Source organism: Pseudorasbora parva, chromosome 15 (genome assembly GCF_024679245.1).
Source record: "Pseudorasbora parva isolate DD20220531a chromosome 15, ASM2467924v1, whole genome shotgun sequence".
Classification (NCBI taxonomy): Eukaryota; Metazoa; Chordata; class Actinopteri; order Cypriniformes; family Gobionidae; genus Pseudorasbora; species Pseudorasbora parva.
Window position 1 is genome coordinate 25,435,156 of NC_090186.1, and position 17,729 is coordinate 25,452,884.

Below are 17,729 nucleotides of genomic sequence, written 5' to 3' on the forward strand. Positions count from 1 at the left end.
AATAAAAGCAGCCTTGGTGAACATGAGACTTCCTTCAAAAACATGTAATAAATAATCAAATAATCTTACCGTCCCCAAACTTTTGAACGCTAGTGTATAGGAACATGCAGGGAAACTACTGCAATAATTATTTATTTGATTTTAGATTTTATTTTATTTAACAATACATTAAAAAGTAAACATTTCCTGAAAGTTTCAGATTTAGAATGTACTTATTTTCCCCAAGACAGATAACATCAATAATGTTTTCAGGCAAGGAGATGCGGAGGGCCAAACTAGCTCGCAGTCGTTCCCTCAGCGGCCATCCTACAACAGCCAAGATGACAAACCCAGACAAATCTTTGTACGTAACATATTCATTTTGTGTTTTTAATGTTAGACCAGTTGAGTTCTACGTTTTTGAAATTTGATCATGAATTTGCCATGACCCATCACTAGTAGTTTCATTGCTGAACAAATCACATTATATATTCACTATTTTCTCTTTAGAAAAGTGAAGGATTCAGGAAGTTGCCCTGGATCAGGAAAGAGTCCTATGCTACCATTAAATGGTACCTAATATAATTTAATTGTTTTTAAAGACCTTTAATGATCCTCGTCTTCAAATTTCTGCCATTTACCTGTTCTCGTTTGTTTTCCAGACGACAACCTTCGACCGCACCACTTCAATGTTGCTTCTTCAATCTCCTCCACCCCATCATCCTCCTCCATGCCCGTCCTGATCCGCAGCAACACGAGCAGCTCTGTGGATCACCGGAGTAACGGGAATAAAGACACACAGTCTAGGAAGCTCTCTGTGTACGTCTTTCCTGAATAGACTTGTGTTTATCAATATTTTATGATTATTAACTGGAATGATTCAGCTAATGCGATGTTGTTCTTCTCTTCCTGTCTGACAGACAGCGGAAGTCGAATTCATTTGGAATGCAGTCTGGGAGAGAGTGATTACCACTTTGCCTTCTGACTTAAAGCCCCTTTCTATAAGACTTTTCATTCTGCAGCAGCAGCAGTGTCCCTCCATTTTGATGTGTCCATTCTCTTCTATACCAGAAACGGCTTAGATGTGCTGGGGCATCAATTAAGGTCTGCATTGATCCATCTCTGCCTTATTTCACACAGAAACTCACACCATACTTCATAACGTGAAAAAAAACAGAGAGTTGAGGAGTAATTGAATGTATTTAATTTACTGCCTCATTATTTTGTTTCTTGTATTATAGCATGCTTTGCAAATTCTCTGTTTTATATTTTTGAAGTGGCTAAGAGAAAAAGAAGCACTATGTATTTTTATGATTGAAGAGTTTTGGAACTCTCCATCCCATCCCACCAATGAGATTGTGCCTGGTGCTGCCCAGCACCTGATTGATTAACGCCAACATCTTAGTACCCAATGAATAAAATTCATGTTGAATATGACGTGCTTTAATGAGTTGCATTTGAACAGTGCTAATACGAATACTGAGCTGATACTGACAATAATATCTCCAGAAGTTACTTGTCACATGTAGCATTATACTGTATGGGTTAACACTCCATCACACCATCAATAAATCTTCTAAATCAACCATTGAAAAAAACACTATACATTTACAGTTATTTTCTTAGCAGACATTGTATTGTGTCTATGTTATATTGATATTTATTTTTAAAACATCAAAAACACTGTTATATTACACATTGGAATTTTACAGTAAATTCTAAATTGGTTATTCAAGCATTACAAATGGTGAGGATTTAATACAGTCTAGTGTCTAACTGTTAGTACACCATTGGTAGTTTCTGGTCAACGTGATATTTGCCAGGTAAGACATATTTTGTTGATCCTGGAACAACATTCCATGTGTGGCATGAGCGTTTCAGCTGCGTGGCTTGTCCGTTTTTATTTCGGCTCCCACGTTAACAGGTTAGAGCTTGAACAATGCCTGCCTTGGAAAGTGCGTCTCAGGTGCGGCTCGAACCGTGCCGAAAATGCGTGCATGCTAGAATTTATTTTAATTTTATTTTTACACGACGCACGTGTTTGAAACATTTCCAGGCAAAATAGAATAGGAAAACATATTTATATGTGATTTTGACACAAATACATATTAATAGATTACATTTTAATGTTTGAAAGTCTCTAGGTTGACATAAATGCAAATATAGGCCTAATTGTAATTTAAAAGAATAATAGTAATTATCGATTTTCAAGGACAACTCTGGTGAAAAATGAACCTAGGGGTAATTAACACATGGTTAGCATGTAGACCGTTCTCTGGAATGCATTTTCAAGAAAATCTAATGTAAAGAGTTTTATCTCTAAAAACAGTTTAGCTTATAACGCTAGTCTATGGGGCACAGGGTAGTGAAATTAAATTGCTAGTTAATACCACTAACAAGGCTAAAAGCCTCACACTAACACAGTAGCATAATAGGAGCATAATAAGAAGATACTTTATAAAGACAGTCCATTAAGCGTTTACAGACAGCAGCCATCTTGGAAAACAGTCCCGACGAGTCGAGCCACGAACGCTGTGCTAAGTGATGAACTATGACTTGGAATCTCATATGGTCCGTTGTTTCCGGAAGAAAGCACTGAACGCAACAGAGAAAATATATAAATAAAAATAAAAATGTCATGTAATAAGATTTCACAAACTTAATTCCTATCGACCAGCTCACTTCGCACAGCGTTCGTGGCTCAACTCGTCGGGACTGTTTTCCAAGATGGCTACTGTCTGTAAATGCAATCTGTCTTTTTATAAAGTATCTTCTTATTAAACTGTTTGTACACTTAGAAAGTTCTCAATGCTTCGGTTAGCATGTAGGGACCCTCATTATGCTAGCGGGTTAGTGTGAGGCTATTTTGAGCCTTGTTAGTGGTATTAACTAGCGATCTCATTTTACTTACTCTGTGCCCCATAGACAAGCGTTATAAGCTAAACTGTTTTTAGAGATAAAACTTTTTACATTCGATTTTCATGAAAACGCATCCCAGAGAATGATCTACTCGGTAATCATGTGTTAATTACCCCTAGGTTAATTTTTCACCGGAGTTGTAGTTTAAAATATTGCACTTGTCAAAACAGAATCAATTGTTCTGTAACCTATTTTGCTGTCAATATAGGCCTTCCCTGAATGTCACCTAGCAGCAGCGACGAGTTTCTGATGTGCTAAAACATAGAAGACATCACTTAGCTGGCACGCAACAGAAACGTCATACTCACGCCACGCAGCCAGTGTGTAGCCGGCCAAAGCCTAAACTTGACAAACTCTAAACTTGTCCCTCAAATCTGTTTGGTTGATTGGAATGTTGTTCCAGAATCAACAAAGATGTTAATCCAGGAGCATGCACTTGGTGAAATCATGTTCACTGGTAGTTTCTTGATACATATTTAGTTCTTAGTTGGGTTGACAACACGTCCTATGTAGAGGATGGATTTTGTGGCCTCGTGGTAAACGACGAAAATGAAGGGTCGGTTAACAGTAAGCCTGGGAGGAAGAGCGGTCGTAAAGAGATTGATGGTGGCATCGGCCACTGAGCCTCCGGTCTCATCCACTTCCATGGTGACCTTCTGTACCACCTGGAATCAAGCGGCATTGGTCAATGCATGCTGGTATATCACTTATCTTACTGAGTTTGAAGAATTTATTTCACACACATCATCATTTTAAAGACAAAATTAACAATAGTTACAGACAGGTTATTGTGTGTAAAAAGGGGAAACCCCAAAGAAGCTACTGAAAGCTTTTACTACCATTCCATATAATTGATATGCACAATAGAAATAAACAAGAATCATTTAAATAATTATATTAAATTATACAACTACATAAATGTCAAAGAATCTTGTTTTATAATGTAATAACATTTTAAAAGTTTGGGGCCAATAAGATTTTTTGATTCATTTTATTTTTTTGAAAAAGGAATTTATAATTTCAGCAAGGAGGCACAATGTGACCATGAAGACTGCAGTGATAGCATTTGAAAATTGAGCTTTGCCTTAACAGAAATCAATTACATTTAAAAAAAACAATAGAAAAGTTATATTAAATTGTAAATATTTCTCAATATTACTGTTTTTTACTGTATTTTCGATCTTCGAATCTTACTAACCCCAAACTTTTTGAGCAGGAGTGTACAGTATATGTATGCACACACATCATCCACCCTCCTGATGATGTCAAAACTAAATCATGGTTTCATGAAAAACGAACTGACATGGGAAATTCTTCAACTGTTTCCTTGTACAGTTAGAAAGTTCTCTCACCTCTGACAGTTTCAGGCCTTCTTCGCTGCTGATTCCAGAGAGATCGGCTGTACTCCCAAATATCTCTTTAATGCCCAGACTGGGCAGGCTCGTACTTAGTGAGTTGGACTGCTTCAGTGAAAACCTGGGCAACTGAATCTCCAGTTTCCTGAGGAGAGAAATAAAATCGATCCTTTAGAAACCAAAATAAATGTGACTTGAAATTGCTGTTTCTATAAACTGTTGAGCATGTCATATGATTGCTGACTTTGGCTGCTCAGCATGAGTTTGATAGAAATTTGAGTCATTTAAAAAAACAAAAAACACATTGATTTGCAAAAATGTGAGAGACTGATTACATGACTCACGTCTTTTTCAGCTTTGCAACCCATCCGCGGAACACTTCACCAGTCATGGATTCGTCAATATAGGTGTAGTCCACATCTTCATCTGGAAGAAGGACAAGCATGGCAATGCCATCCTCACAGGGCAGTTTTACAATGCCAACCTTTAATGTGGGATCATAGGCCAGGTAGTATTTTCCTGAATGGAGCATCATGGGCACTTGTACAATGGTATACTTGTTCACATAGAAACGTTCCTCTTGGGTGAAGGTAATGTTGAAGGGTTGCAGCCAAAAACCTGTTAAATATCAAGAGGATATCTTTTCACAGTCACTTTTTTTTCAAAGCTTATTGTACTGCTCTCTAGTTAAATAGACATTCAGCAGTCAAATGCAACTAGCTGATTGCACTGTGCATTGTAAGTACTTGGAATTTTAATATAAACTATAAATTATGCAATTAATCATTTGTTTTCCACTTACCTGTGAAAAACGTTGCACTGATTAACATCACCATGCTTTGAGGATCTACATTCTCCACCACGTCTTTGACTTTGTCCCCTGTTTTGCTTCTTACATAATCATTGATACTCCCTTTTGCCAGCTGTGCATTGGCATAATTCACATTTTGAACATCTGCACCATAAAACCGCTTAACCTGGTTGCTGAAGCTGTCCTCTGCCTTGACGTCCTGCTTCATGAAGAGGCCAGTGGCCTGGATTTGAGCAGTCGTCTCCCTCAGCTGCTGGAGAAGGGTCTGAATTCTTTCCGGCTCTCCTTCTTTCTCCAAGGAGGCCACACCTATACCCTGTAGCAGCTCGGTGCGAGCAGCCCCACCAGCCCCGGCTGCTAATGTGGCTAAAGCTAAGGTAGCCCCGAGGGTTGAAACAGCGACATTGTCATCATTTGAGCTGGCAATCTTGCTATAAAGCCGGGTAGCAAAGTCAGCATTCATTCGGGCAAGCTCTTCAACATCTGTGGTTTGCCCAAGAACTGACACAGCCAGGAGAGCTGCTCTGACCAACAGGGAGAAGATGTCCTTCATGATGCTCTGGTGAAAAACAGGCATTTTATTTATCATAATGAACCAAAAAGAACTACATTATGTAGGTCTCATACAATTAACCCTGTAAATTAAACTTTTTATTTTATTTTTATGGAAACGTTTATTGAATCTTTAGAAATAATTTAGGTTTCCATCCAGTATATTTTTTTTTTGTATCATATTTGATAAATCAGGCTTTTATGGCTCATTTAGTATAATAGAGTAAGAATATGGAAGTTATTAAAAGGCCCAAACTGAGCAAAAATGTGCAATTTGGTGCAGATTTTTTTATTTATTAGGGATGTACCGATATGAAGATTTTGGTTGATAAGATAACCAAAATTTCTTTACATTTAAGTCCAATAACCAATCTATGGGCCGATAAAACAGCCTGATTACAAACACAAAAGTCTCACGATTAAAATCCATTTCCCAAGCACACAATTATGATGTTCTCATAATTTTATTTAGATTTGACAGACTTTCGCTTCACATGTTGCTCTTAACTATATTTTCCTTTTTTGAAGTGATTTTAATTATATTTCAAGCAATTTAAAACTATCTTGGCGAACTGAGAGCTTCTGAAGTGTCTCAACTGAAGGAAATAATCCATTATTTATTGACTTAATTATATCAGACAAATTTTCTTGGGCCGATAACCATAACATTAAAACAACATATATCTGCCGATATGTCATGCATCCTAATTTTTTTGGCCAAAAAGTTGATAAAATTCTGATAGCTTGTAATGTACCAATTGGACATTTATAACAATATAACTACAAATAAAATAAACATAAAATGCAAACATCTATTGTCACTTTTATATCTCCCAAGAATATGTCTCAGTAAGATATGTAAATAATTTTTTATGATCAGAGCTCTGTAGTTTTAATTTTGGGGGCCAAAACAGTGCAATCCAGTTGTGTACATCAGTTGTTTTTTTCAATGTTCTGATCACGTTGATTATTAAACTGTAGGTTTTAAATGGCTAAGATACAATATGATTAATAACAAAAAAGTAATAAATGAGCCCAGAATGGAAAACACACAGCTGATTGTTTTGTTAAGCATGATTTTGAACTTTGAACAGGTTGTGAACTAACAAAACAATTTGCAATTGATCTGTTATTTTAATGTCTCAATGACATGGCATTTTCGTTTTTGCTGTTTGCAGAATAAACAGCAGATAACGTTAGCTTACTTTTAAAGGCTACCAAACATGTACACCTTTATCTAATAATTGTAGAAGAGTAATCTGTAATCTCACTTGTCATTCTCATCACGGCCAAAAAACAGCTAACGTTAAACAAAACAGCACCTTTTAAATTGGGTTATAAAGAATATTACAAGCTAGTGCGTTGTTTACAGCGCAGTTAATTTAAAGGTTATATATCGCATACAAACTGCGTTAACATACAGCAACTTCGACGTTAATAAGCACAATAGAAATGTTAAATAATTCAAACGTTCGAATTCAGGTGCATTTGATTGTGAAGAGATGCAATAATAAAGAATTATGTAGAAAAATGGCAAAATATGGTGGAGGCCAAAATACTTACAAATGTCTGATTCGACGTCAGTAACTAATATCCTTTTTAAATGACTACAGACCGATCTGTTTTAAAAGTATTCACTGCAGTGCAAACGCTGTTATTAAATCGACTAAACTAACTGCTCACATGATGTCGCCATCAATAACAAACGTTACGGAGATTACGTAACATCCGCCCATTGCACATTCTTGATTATGTACGTAGTTTACGCATGTCTCGCATTCATCGCACGAGCATAACATACCAAAAATTATAATAATGTTATTTTGTATAATTTATTTCCTAGCCAGTAAAATGCATTTTTGCAATGTGTCCTTTTATCTATCTATTTGACAACGGAATGGTAACATTGATATTATAATACATAATGTAGGCTACACACTACTTATATTAACGAACGTATTCCAGTAATATGAATACAATCCAATTTGATATATAAAATATTATATAAAATCGTTATGGCGTTCACAGGACACGGAGGCCTACCACAAGATGTCACTGGCGTAATATCCATCACTATGTTTTAGCAGTTTCACCATTTAACTTGTTTAGCAACTTTATGACTCACAGGACATTATGTAAAAAGTTCTCAAATAAACAAAAAGGAAAAATGACTGGCTGCATTGACGTTTGTTGTCTGCATTCTGGAATTTTTGTTTTACTTTAGGCATTATACATAAAAGTAAATATATTAATTTCAAGTATTTAAATCTGACCAATGAATGGAAATCTACCCCTGCACAAATGTGTAAATGAAATTGTCTTGTATTCAGAAATTACTGTGATTGGTCCATCCTGTTTACGTTACCAGCGCTGAGAAAAGTAACATGCAAGTGGCGCAGGTATGACGTCAGAACCCGGAAAACAAATTCCCCGCTTGTTCCATAAATGCCAGACAGTAAAATAAAAATAATACCTAACTGTTACTTACTTTCACGTTTTGTGCTACAACTTATAAGTATATCACATTGCCAAATTGCCTTAGTTACCTGATTAAAACGTACGTTTTCAAAATTCAAAACAACTGCTTCAAAAGTCGCGTTTTGCCTTGGGTATGTGTAATTTACATTGTAGAACTAAACGCATCGTCAAGTTATGTATAGTCACTTCAGCAGAAGGCTAGCATTTGGATACTGTTAATCGGATGCGTACAAATGCAGTGCAATCTCTTTAGTTCAGGGGATTTGGTTGGGCGCATAGGCTACTTTTGTGCCCGAAAGTTAAGCATCCTTTGGCTTGCTTTGAAGGGCTTACCGACCGTAACAGGAACAAAACTTGTAATGCAGTGGATAGGCATTGTCACATTTTTTTTTTTCTTTTCTCAAATGTATTCTGATCTGAGCTGAATTACATAGGAAGTGTTTTTAATAGGCTACATGCTGATAAATACAGAAAAAAATAAAATAAATCTAATGGCAAAGCTCCAGAGGCGGATAGTGAAGTATTTTAATTTCTACTCAAGTAGGCTTTCTGTATCAGTGCTTTTCTTTGGGCAACCTACTTCCCTACATTCCAAAGCATAATGTCGAATTATTATTATTATTGTTATTATTATTATTATTATTATTATTATTATTATTAGGCTATATTTATTTTTACCTGCTGTTAGGCAAATAAATAAAAAAATGTATTCAATTATATACAATATCAGTGCAGTAAGAAGTACCCATATATGCTTTGGAATGTTGTGAAGTAAAAAATTTTTTTTTTTTTTGAAAAACACTAATAGAGTACAGACACTTGAAAAATGTTCTTAATCAGAGAAAAAATACTTACCTACCGTCTACCTCTACAAGGCTTAAATTACATATTGAAGATGCCAGGTCAAATGATGGTCCTTCAAGGATGGTCCAGCCTTTTTAGAGGCACGCCTTTGTCACCCCACGCATTGTTTTATCAAAGAGTAAACAAACTAGCAACTTTAGCCTAAATTATGTTAAAATGCAACTAAAATCACACAATTTTAACTTAATTTCTTATTAAATTATTTTAAATTATGGTTTTAACTTATAGTGTGTAAGTCTTTATTTCTTCATGTGCAAAAAATTGATTTGAATCAACACACCAAAGAAGAAAATAAAGTAGCAATTGTAAGAAATTAAGTCACAACTATAAGAATGAACACACAGTGGGTTTAATACATAGCAAAACAGTGAGTTATAAAACATCTATGCTGCAATTATGCAAAAAAAAAAAAAAACATGTATGTAACATGTGAATGATTGACTAGTTGTAAAACTGAGTAGACCTACAATGAAACAACTAAAGTAAGTGAGCAAAAGAGAAAAAAGATCTTTGTTGGATCCCAAAAGGCATTTAATACTTTATGGATGGTAATACCTCCTTAGTAATGGAACAAAGGCCTATAATTGAACCCTTTTCAGATTAACTTGAAATGTTATTGTCATTACAATTATATTAGGATGGACAAAATAATCTTCATTACAGGGTGGAGGCACAGAGAAGCTTGTCTTCTATTTCCATCTTTGTTTACAGCCATGTTTACCAGTGTTACCTAGCCTGACAAGCCAGACCCACATCAAGATGTTTGGTCTGGAAACTCACCATTGACAGGGCTCAATCCGAGGGGCGGGATAAACGGTTGTCTTTCAAACTCCCTCTGCACGCGATAGGATAGCGCTACAACCAAACAGAGCAACGAAGGTGAAGCGGAGCTCGTTGATAGATTAAACTTTCGCCGTATCCGGTCGGCAAAACTCTAAACACATCTTCCCTTTTTAAGAATGACTTCAGTGCCGTTCTTTGTTCTTTTCTCAGAGAAAAGCTTAACTCCAGAGTTCGCAGTCAAAGCTGATTCGAAAGACCGCCGTTCGCCAGCTTCTGTGTGTTTACTAGTAACATGCAAGCGCAACTCTGCCATCGCTATGTTAAGCCCCGCCCACCGACTCTATACACGATGTGATTGGCCTGCCCAGAGTTTGGTTTTTACAGCTCAGACGTGTATTGAGAGTTGCTAGACTCGCGGCAGATTAGATCTGCTGCCACTAGGGTGCGTCTAGATTTCTAGGCTAAGTGTTATCAACATATTAATCCCAATTTACTTTGTCACATGAATTTTCCCCCTTTTAAAATTGCAAATGAGATTTTACATAAAGTGATTGGTTATTGAGACTAATTGGCTGTTGAGTTGATACAAATCAATCCTGTTCCCTAGCATCTTAATGCATTTTACTTGTCATATTATTTTCCTTTTGTATGGCACAAGGATTACATTGCAGTGAAGAGCCTTTTGACTGAGATCACATTTTCAGCATTTAACATGATTCATTTATTCATTCATTCTTCACTTTTTTTCCTCTTTATGCGAAACAAGTAAAGAGTCAAAGGCTGCAATGCAGAGCTTGGTCTGCCTCTTCAAGGCTGCCATTGTTGAATGGCTGGGAAAGTCTCAATGTCCAATGTCTCTTATACTACCTGGCTACAGGGATTTGCATTATGGGCACGTTCTCTTGTGCTTGTTGTCTGGTGCTTGGTACATCTATGTTGGGATCATCATCTACTTGGTAGCACTTGCCCAGGTTTTTGATGATGTTGAAGTTATAACGTGCAGTGTCGGCGATGCTGTTCTCCAGAAGCCAGCCATCAGACTCAGAGTCAGGGTCCCCTAACCTCAGCAAATTCTCCATGGCTGTCTGAAGATAGCGTACTCCTGTCAACACAGACACCTAGAGGAAGTAGGAAAAGATTTAAGATAATGATGAGGCTGACCATGACCAACCCATATTTTAAAAAAAAACATCAAGACATGGACTCAACGAGACCCCTGAAGGTGTTCTATGGTATCTGGCACCAATATGTTGGCAGCAGATCCTTTAAGTCCTGTAAGTTGCGAGGTAGGGCCTCCATGGATCGGACTTGTTTATTCAGCATAAATCACAAATGCTCGATTGAGATCTGGGGAATTTGGAGGCCAAGTCAACACCTCAAACATGTGCTCATCAAACCATTCCTGAACCATTTTTGCTTAGTAGAGGGCGCATTATCTGCACTAAATTCTACGTTCAGTTTACTGAACTTACTTAAATAATTTGGAAACCAATTGCCTTATTTTTGCAAAGCAATCTTAAAGGGAAAACTGAAGTTAATTTAATATTCAGATAAAAGTAAAGAAAGCTAACACCTTCCAAGTGAATTAAGGAATACATATCAAGTTAGTTTAAAGCCAATTCTAGTTATCATACTCTAGATATTTACTAATCTTATTTAAGATTTATTCGTACTAATACTTGAGTTGTTCAACTAACAGTGTTATATTATGTTATGGAAACATCTTAAATACTATTATAGTCAAAATAGTTTTAATCTGTCATTTTCAGCTATGGCAAGTAAAGTGAATGTATTTTTAGTAGTTCAGCACGAATGCACTTAACACTCAATTAAGTAAGCTTAATTGCATCAAGTTGTGCTTACTTAAACCATTCAAGTTGTGTCCACATAATTCTATCTGTGAGCTGAGGAAGTGTTCCCAGAATGCATTGCAAAACAAATAAATTAATCACAGGGCAATCGTAACTTTGTTTTATTATTTTTGGCTTTATTTGACAATTTTATTTGCTGTCTTTTGTCAGTATAACCCCAATAATGACAGCAAATTAACTTTTAAAGGTCGTATTAGGTGTAAAAAAAAATAGTTTTATTGTTGTGTTTTGCATGCTGAAGGTTAAAGTCTGTGTGTGACTCAAGTATGGTCAATTGTTAGATATTGTCACAAATATAGAGGCATTACATCAACACAATTAAAAGTGTTAGCAATTAAATGTTTATAGATCATTAACTGGCATTACATTTTTATATAAATGTATGTTTTATATATATATATATATATATATATATATATATATATATATATATATATATATATATATATATATATACACACATGCATGTGTGTATATTTATATATGCATGCGCGCGTGTGTATGTAAATATATGTCGCCCGCCCGCCCGCCCACCTTTTCTTTTCTTTTTTTTTGCTTTGGCAAAATGTTACTCAAACCAGTCAAGTAATGTTTACTTGAGTTTTCTGAGTAACAAATGCATTAGCATGCAAATAGTTCAGATTACTTTTTTTTTAAAGTAAGTTCAACAAGTTATTGGACATTAGGTAAAGTTAATTAAAAAGTCTAAGTAAGAATTACTATTGGCTTTTACAGTGTGCTGAAAGAGGCCACAGCTACCAGGGAATACTGTTTCCATGAAAGGGTGTACATTGTCTGCAACAACGCTTGTGGTACGTGTCAAAGTAACATACACATGAATGGCAGGACCCATGGTTTCCCAGAACATTGTTCAAAGCATCACACTGCCTACATCGGCTTACTTTCTTCTCATAGTACATCCTGGTGCCATGTGTTCCCCAGGTAAGCGATGCATACGCACCCGGCCATCTACGTGATGTAAAAGAAAATGTGATTCATCAGACCTGGCCACCTTCTTCCATTGCTCTGTGTTCCAGTTCTGATGCTCACATACCCACAGTTGTTGCTTTTAGTGGTGAACAGGGAACTTGGGCAAGGGCAAAAATCTGACTGCTCTGTTTGATTGGACCACACAGGCCAGTCTTCACTTCCTCACTTTTTACTGACCACTACAGACCAGGAACACCCCACAAGAGCTGCAGTTTTGGAGATGCTCTGACCCAGTCATCTAGCCGTCACAATTTGACCCTTGTCAAACTCGCTCAAATCCTTACGCTTGCCCATTTTTCCTGCTTCTAACACATCAGCTTTGAGGACAAAATATTCACTTGCTGCCTAATATATCCAACCCAGTAAAATATGTTGTGATGAAGAAATAATCAGTGTTATTCACTTCACTTTTCATAATGTTATATATAAATACACTGATGAGCCAAAACATTATGTCTCAGTGGTCTGAGAAGGGACAAAATGATGACATGGTGTTGTGCCCAAGGCTCAATGATGCATGAGGGCAACGAAGGTTCGGACAAGAATCCTGTCTTGTCCAAACCAACATAAGGTCTGCTGTGGCACAAGTGACACCACATTTGAATGATTTTTAGGAGGAATATCTCACACACAGTGCATAGCACTCTGCTGTGTAGCCGCAGATCAATCAGAATGTCTATGAAGAGACCTGTCCAATGCCTAAAGCATTAGAACTGGACCTTGGAGCAATGGAAGAAGTTCGTCTGGTCCTACGAGTCTCCTTTTCATGTGTATGGCCGTGTACATATGCACTGTTTACTTGGGGAAGCGATGGCACCAGGATGCACTGTGGGACAACAACAAGCTAGTGGAGGGATTGTGATGCTTCTGGCCATTCATGTGAATGCAATGTGGCACATGCCACCCACCATTGTTGCAGAACAGGTACACCCGTTCATGACACTAGTGTTCCCTGGTGAAAATAGCTGTTTTCAGTAGGATAATGCACACTGCACACATTGCTCAGGAATGGTTTGAGGAAAATGATAAAGAGTTCAATGCGTTGCCCTGGCCCTAATATATCTCAATCCATTTGAGCATCTGTGGGATATGCTGGACCAATTCGATCCACGGCGGCTTGACCTCACAACCTGCAAGACTCGAAGGATCTGCTGCTAACGTCTTTGTTCCTGATACCACAGCACACCTTCAGTTGTTCGACAATGTTTTGGCAGCAGGTGAAGGACCAACATCTTATTAAGCAAGTGGTCATAATGTTTTAATGTTTTAATAACTACCGGATAAAAGTTTAGAATAATTAATATATTTTAACATTTGAAAAAAAGTATTTTATGCTCATTTAATCAAAATACAGTAATAACAGTAGTAGTGTGAAATATTATTATATTTTAAAATAACAGTTTTGCATTTTAATATATTTGAAGTGTAATTCATTCTTGTGATGGCAAAGCAATTTTTTTTAACAGCCATTACTCCAGTCTTCATTTATTTTAAATAGAAATCTTTTGTAATATTATAAATGCTGTCACGATTCACCAGTGAGAGTGCCCCTGATAAACACCAGAGGGCATTCCACCACAGACTATCATTCCATCAAACACTACATTACCCATAATCCTTTGCCCGGACTCATCAGCAGTTATTATTTTACACCTGTGTTTAATTTACCTCATTCCCTCAGCCTATATAAATCATGTTCACTCTGTCATTCAAAGTCTTGTTAATTGTATTACTGCATTTCTGAGTGAATTACTTGCCTGTTCTATAAGTCTCCCCTCCCTCCCTTGTTTGCCTGTTTGGACTGCTTGTCTGTGTTTTGACCTTGCTTTACTTAGACTATTGTGGATTACCCTTTTAATAATGCTGCAGTTGGCTCCTCAATCTTTGAATCTCAGAGCAGTTCATTAAAAATGCCTTTATTCTCACTTTTGTTCAATTTATTGCATCCTAGATGAATACAAATATTCTGATCTTTTTTCTTTTAATCTTACCCCAGACTTTTGAATTGTTGTGTATCACACGTTCCACAAAAATATTAAGCATCTCCTGTTTTCAACATTGATAGAAATCTCGTTTTGAGCACCAAATCAGCATTAGATGGATCGTGTGACACTAAATACTGGATTAATGATGCCGAAAATTCAGCTTTGTCCACACAAGAATAAATAACTTCATAAAATGTCTTAAAATAGAAAACAGTTATTTCAAAGTGTAATAATGTTTCACAATATTGCTGTTTTTACTTTTTTTTTGTATTTCCTTTGACCAGTAGTGTATGTGTATATATATATATATATATATATATATATATATATATATATATATATATATATATATATATATATATATATATATATATATTACAGAATATGGACTTGAATGTAGTCAGATCAATATCACACACCTCAAAAAGCCAGATGATAAGAACGATTAAGCCAATGGACTGCATTATCTGAGTGTAGTGCTCCAGCAGAGCCTGTCTGCAACCCCTTCGGTTCAGGTTCAGCTCCTCCTTCTGGTAGTCGTAATTATAGTGCGCTGAGTTGTTGGTGATTTGATGCTGGATGCAGGGTCGAGGAGAATGCAGACCACAGCAGCTGAACGGAACCCCGTTGATCAGAAACTTCCCTTCCACGTTACTCCGCAGCCGCCTGAAGAAGTGTAGAGTTCAGTAAATAATGTATGGAGGCATGCACAGATGAATAACAATAAAGTAAAATTATGATAAAGGTTGAATGCATCTAGAATATTAGTATGCATTTCAAATCCTCAACTTTATTTCAGCTTTAACTTTCTACATCATGTTAAAGGGATAGTTCAATCAGAATGAAAATGACATATTATAATTTACTCACATGTTCTAAAACTATACTTTTCTTCTGAAGAATACATTGGAAAATGTGAAATCCAATGGGTTTTAATGCTATTTTGGGCCCCACTGCCTTTTATTAGTGAACAAAAACAGGCAAAACATTCTTTAATATTGTGTTCTGCAGAAGAAAGTTAGTTATACAGGTTTGAGATGACATGAAGGTGAGTAAATAATGACAACTTTCATTGGGTGAACAATGCCTTTAACCAATTAACATGAAAGTGCATTGTGGGAAAAATGTACTTACTCCACCACTTCGCTATTTGTCATATCCAGGTAGCGATTACTGATCCACTGAATGTGAAACCAGTCCCGATACCCTCCGTTGCCACAGCACTGAAAATGTATCTGCAGCATGTCCATTGTGCGCTTAATGTAGCAGCGACCCGGTGTGTCCGTGTCCTTATAGTAGCGCATAGCTTCACGAAGGCCTAAAAACAGTGATTCTTCCAGATCTTTGCGCATGCTATAGCACATCAGGGCGCCCAAGAGGATGCAGAACGTGAAGAAAAAGGTACATATGATGTAAGGCAGCATCAGCAGCTTCCATCGCAGGAACTTGGTGGTGTCCACACAGTCATAGCAGATCTTGCCCCCCAGGAAGTTGATCGCACAGGCAGTCAAGCCAACACAGATAAGCATGTTTGGCACCGAGTCGATCTCTTTTGACATAAGGTCCCGCCTCTTCTCGATCTCCACCTTTAAGAACAAGCCCAGGCTGAAGAGCGTGACTCCCGTGACCACAGACACCCAATTCAGCACCCATAAAACCTGGGCCAGTTTGTCTCTGCTTGTCTTCGTAAATGTCACTTTTAAAACTGCCATTGTCAATGGAAATTGTGACTTTTACCGTCTCAGCAGTAATTTTTTATGTCCATGTGTGAAGCTCATTTTATTTACATCGATATAACATACTGGGTGAATGGGAGAGAACAGGGACCATGTTCCGCGGGGAGGAGGAGGGAAGTGAACTGGGAGAGAAGGCCAAGAGAGCCACATAAGCAGCTTAGATTAGGTATTTTTACACTCCTGGGTGATGGCCTTAGCTGCATAATAGTGCAGGTACTGAAATCAAGATGGAAATGTAAAAATATTAATGCACAGACAGTTTACATATGGCTATGTAATATGCCTATATACATATGATATCTGTAAAATACTAAATAATAATACTATTCTGATAGCATTATTGTACCTACTAAAGGATTATTATATATGGAATGGAAGATGCAAGCGTATTGTAGTTCAGTAAGTTTAGAAATTGCATATTGAAAATGACTATGAATTGATATAGTTTCTTCATAATTTGTATGGATAGATAGATAGATAGATAGATAGATAGATAGATAGATAGATAGATAGATAGATAGATAGATAGATAGATAGATAGATAGATAGATAGATAGATAGATAGATAGATAGATAGATAGATCATTACATTAGCTGTTGCAGAAGAACATTAGCTATTGTTATAGGTGCTATTATACTTGAATGTCCACTCCCTACCAACCCTCTCAATACCACTTAACCTACCTGCTCAGATCTCACATTGTCGCATATAGGCTTGTAATCCATGGACCTTGATTGTAGGTGCTGTCATATTCCCTTTTTGCATATTTCTGGTAAGGGACTACAGAAGAGGTGAGAAGCGTGTTTAGAATGATTTCCGTCCAGACTCACTTTGACTTCCACCTAATCCATTTATCCCCAGGATTTAACAGAACACCTTCAAGCCATCTGGGCCAATCCCAAGGGAATAACATCATTGCTTCCACACCCCCCCATGCTTTCAATAATAAATATGAATATATGTAGGCCTATTTATTATCTATGAAATAACCCAGGGTGACCAAACGTCCTGTTTTCAAGTCCTGTCCTGGCTCTAATATAACAATGTTCTATCCATACAGAGGGGGCCTACTTTAAATGTATTGAAATTAATAAGGAATATTCGAGTAAACTTTGAGTATCTCATTGCCTGGCTGAGTATCCTGGTTTTCGGTAATCAAAATATGGTCACCCTAAATAACCCCCACCAACCCAAAACAGGTCAAGTTCAAGGACAAACTCCCTAAAATATAAACCTGATTCCAAAAAAGTTGGGACACTACAAATTGTGAATAAAAAAGGAATGCAATAATTTACAAATCTTATAAACTTAAATTTTATTCACAATAGAATATAGATAACATATCAAATGTTGAAAGTGAGACATTTTGAAATGTCATAGCACACATTGGCTCATTTTGGATTTC

General features: G+C 36.8%; 3 protein-coding genes across 3 annotated transcripts in view; 1 reads left to right on the forward strand and 2 right to left on the reverse strand.

Annotated features, from left to right (window-relative positions):
* Window positions 1–1,411, forward strand: part of ppp4r4 (protein phosphatase 4, regulatory subunit 4) — a 104,601-nt gene extending 103,190 nt beyond the window's left edge. The window contains exons 25-28 of the mRNA XM_067417448.1: window positions 253–343; window positions 490–551; window positions 642–798; window positions 900–1,411. Coding sequence (XP_067273549.1) covers window positions 253–343; window positions 490–551; window positions 642–798; window positions 900–945 — 356 coding nt within the window. The 3' untranslated portion in view covers window positions 946–1,411. The remainder of the gene's footprint in view (window positions 1–252; window positions 344–489; window positions 552–641; window positions 799–899) is intronic.
* On the reverse strand, window positions 1,407–7,350 carry serpina10a (serpin peptidase inhibitor, clade A (alpha-1 antiproteinase, antitrypsin), member 10a). The gene is made up of 5 exons (XM_067417459.1): window positions 7,180–7,350; window positions 5,056–5,623; window positions 4,598–4,871; window positions 4,251–4,398; window positions 1,407–3,563 (listed from the first exon to the last, which is right to left on the reverse strand). The coding sequence occupies exons 2-5, from the start codon at window positions 5,615–5,617 to the stop codon at window positions 3,375–3,377; spliced, it is 1,173 nt and encodes a 390-aa protein (XP_067273560.1). The 5' UTR covers window positions 5,618–5,623; window positions 7,180–7,350; the 3' UTR covers window positions 1,407–3,374.
* A 3,254-nt stretch (window positions 7,351–10,604) lies between these two features.
* Window positions 10,605–16,299, reverse strand: prph2lb (peripherin 2-like b). Its single transcript, XM_067418581.1, has 3 exons — window positions 15,722–16,299; window positions 15,007–15,253; window positions 10,605–10,859 (listed from the first exon to the last, which is right to left on the reverse strand). The coding sequence occupies exons 1-3, from the start codon at window positions 16,297–16,299 to the stop codon at window positions 10,605–10,607; spliced, it is 1,080 nt and encodes a 359-aa protein (XP_067274682.1).
* Window positions 16,300–17,729: the final 1,430 nt, after the last annotated feature.

What these genes read in the sequence shown, in the direction of transcription:
- serpina10a (XM_067417459.1), bottom strand. Translation starts at nt 5,617, where the DNA reads ATGAAGGACATCTTCTCCCTGTTGGTCAGAGCAGCTCTCCTGGCTGTG. An exon ending in CAGTGCAACGTTTTTCACAG is followed by an intron (nt 4,872 to 5,055) that starts GTAAGTGGAAAA and finishes GATATTTAACAG; the next exon opens with GTTTTTGGCTGCAACCCTTC. An exon ending in AAGGCCTGAAACTGTCAGAG is followed by an intron (nt 3,564 to 4,250) that starts GTGAGAGAACTT and finishes GCTTGATTCCAG; the next exon opens with GTGGTACAGAAGGTCACCAT.
- prph2lb (XM_067418581.1), bottom strand. Translation starts at nt 16,299, where the DNA reads ATGGCAGTTTTAAAAGTGACATTTACGAAGACAAGCAGAGACAAACTG. An exon ending in ACAAATAGCGAAGTGGTGGA is followed by an intron (nt 15,254 to 15,721) that starts GTAAGTACATTT and finishes ACACTTCTTCAG; the next exon opens with GCGGCTGCGGAGTAACGTGG. An exon ending in TTATCATCTGGCTTTTTGAG is followed by an intron (nt 10,860 to 15,006) that starts GTGTGTGATATT and finishes TACTTCCTCTAG; the next exon opens with GTGTCTGTGTTGACAGGAGT.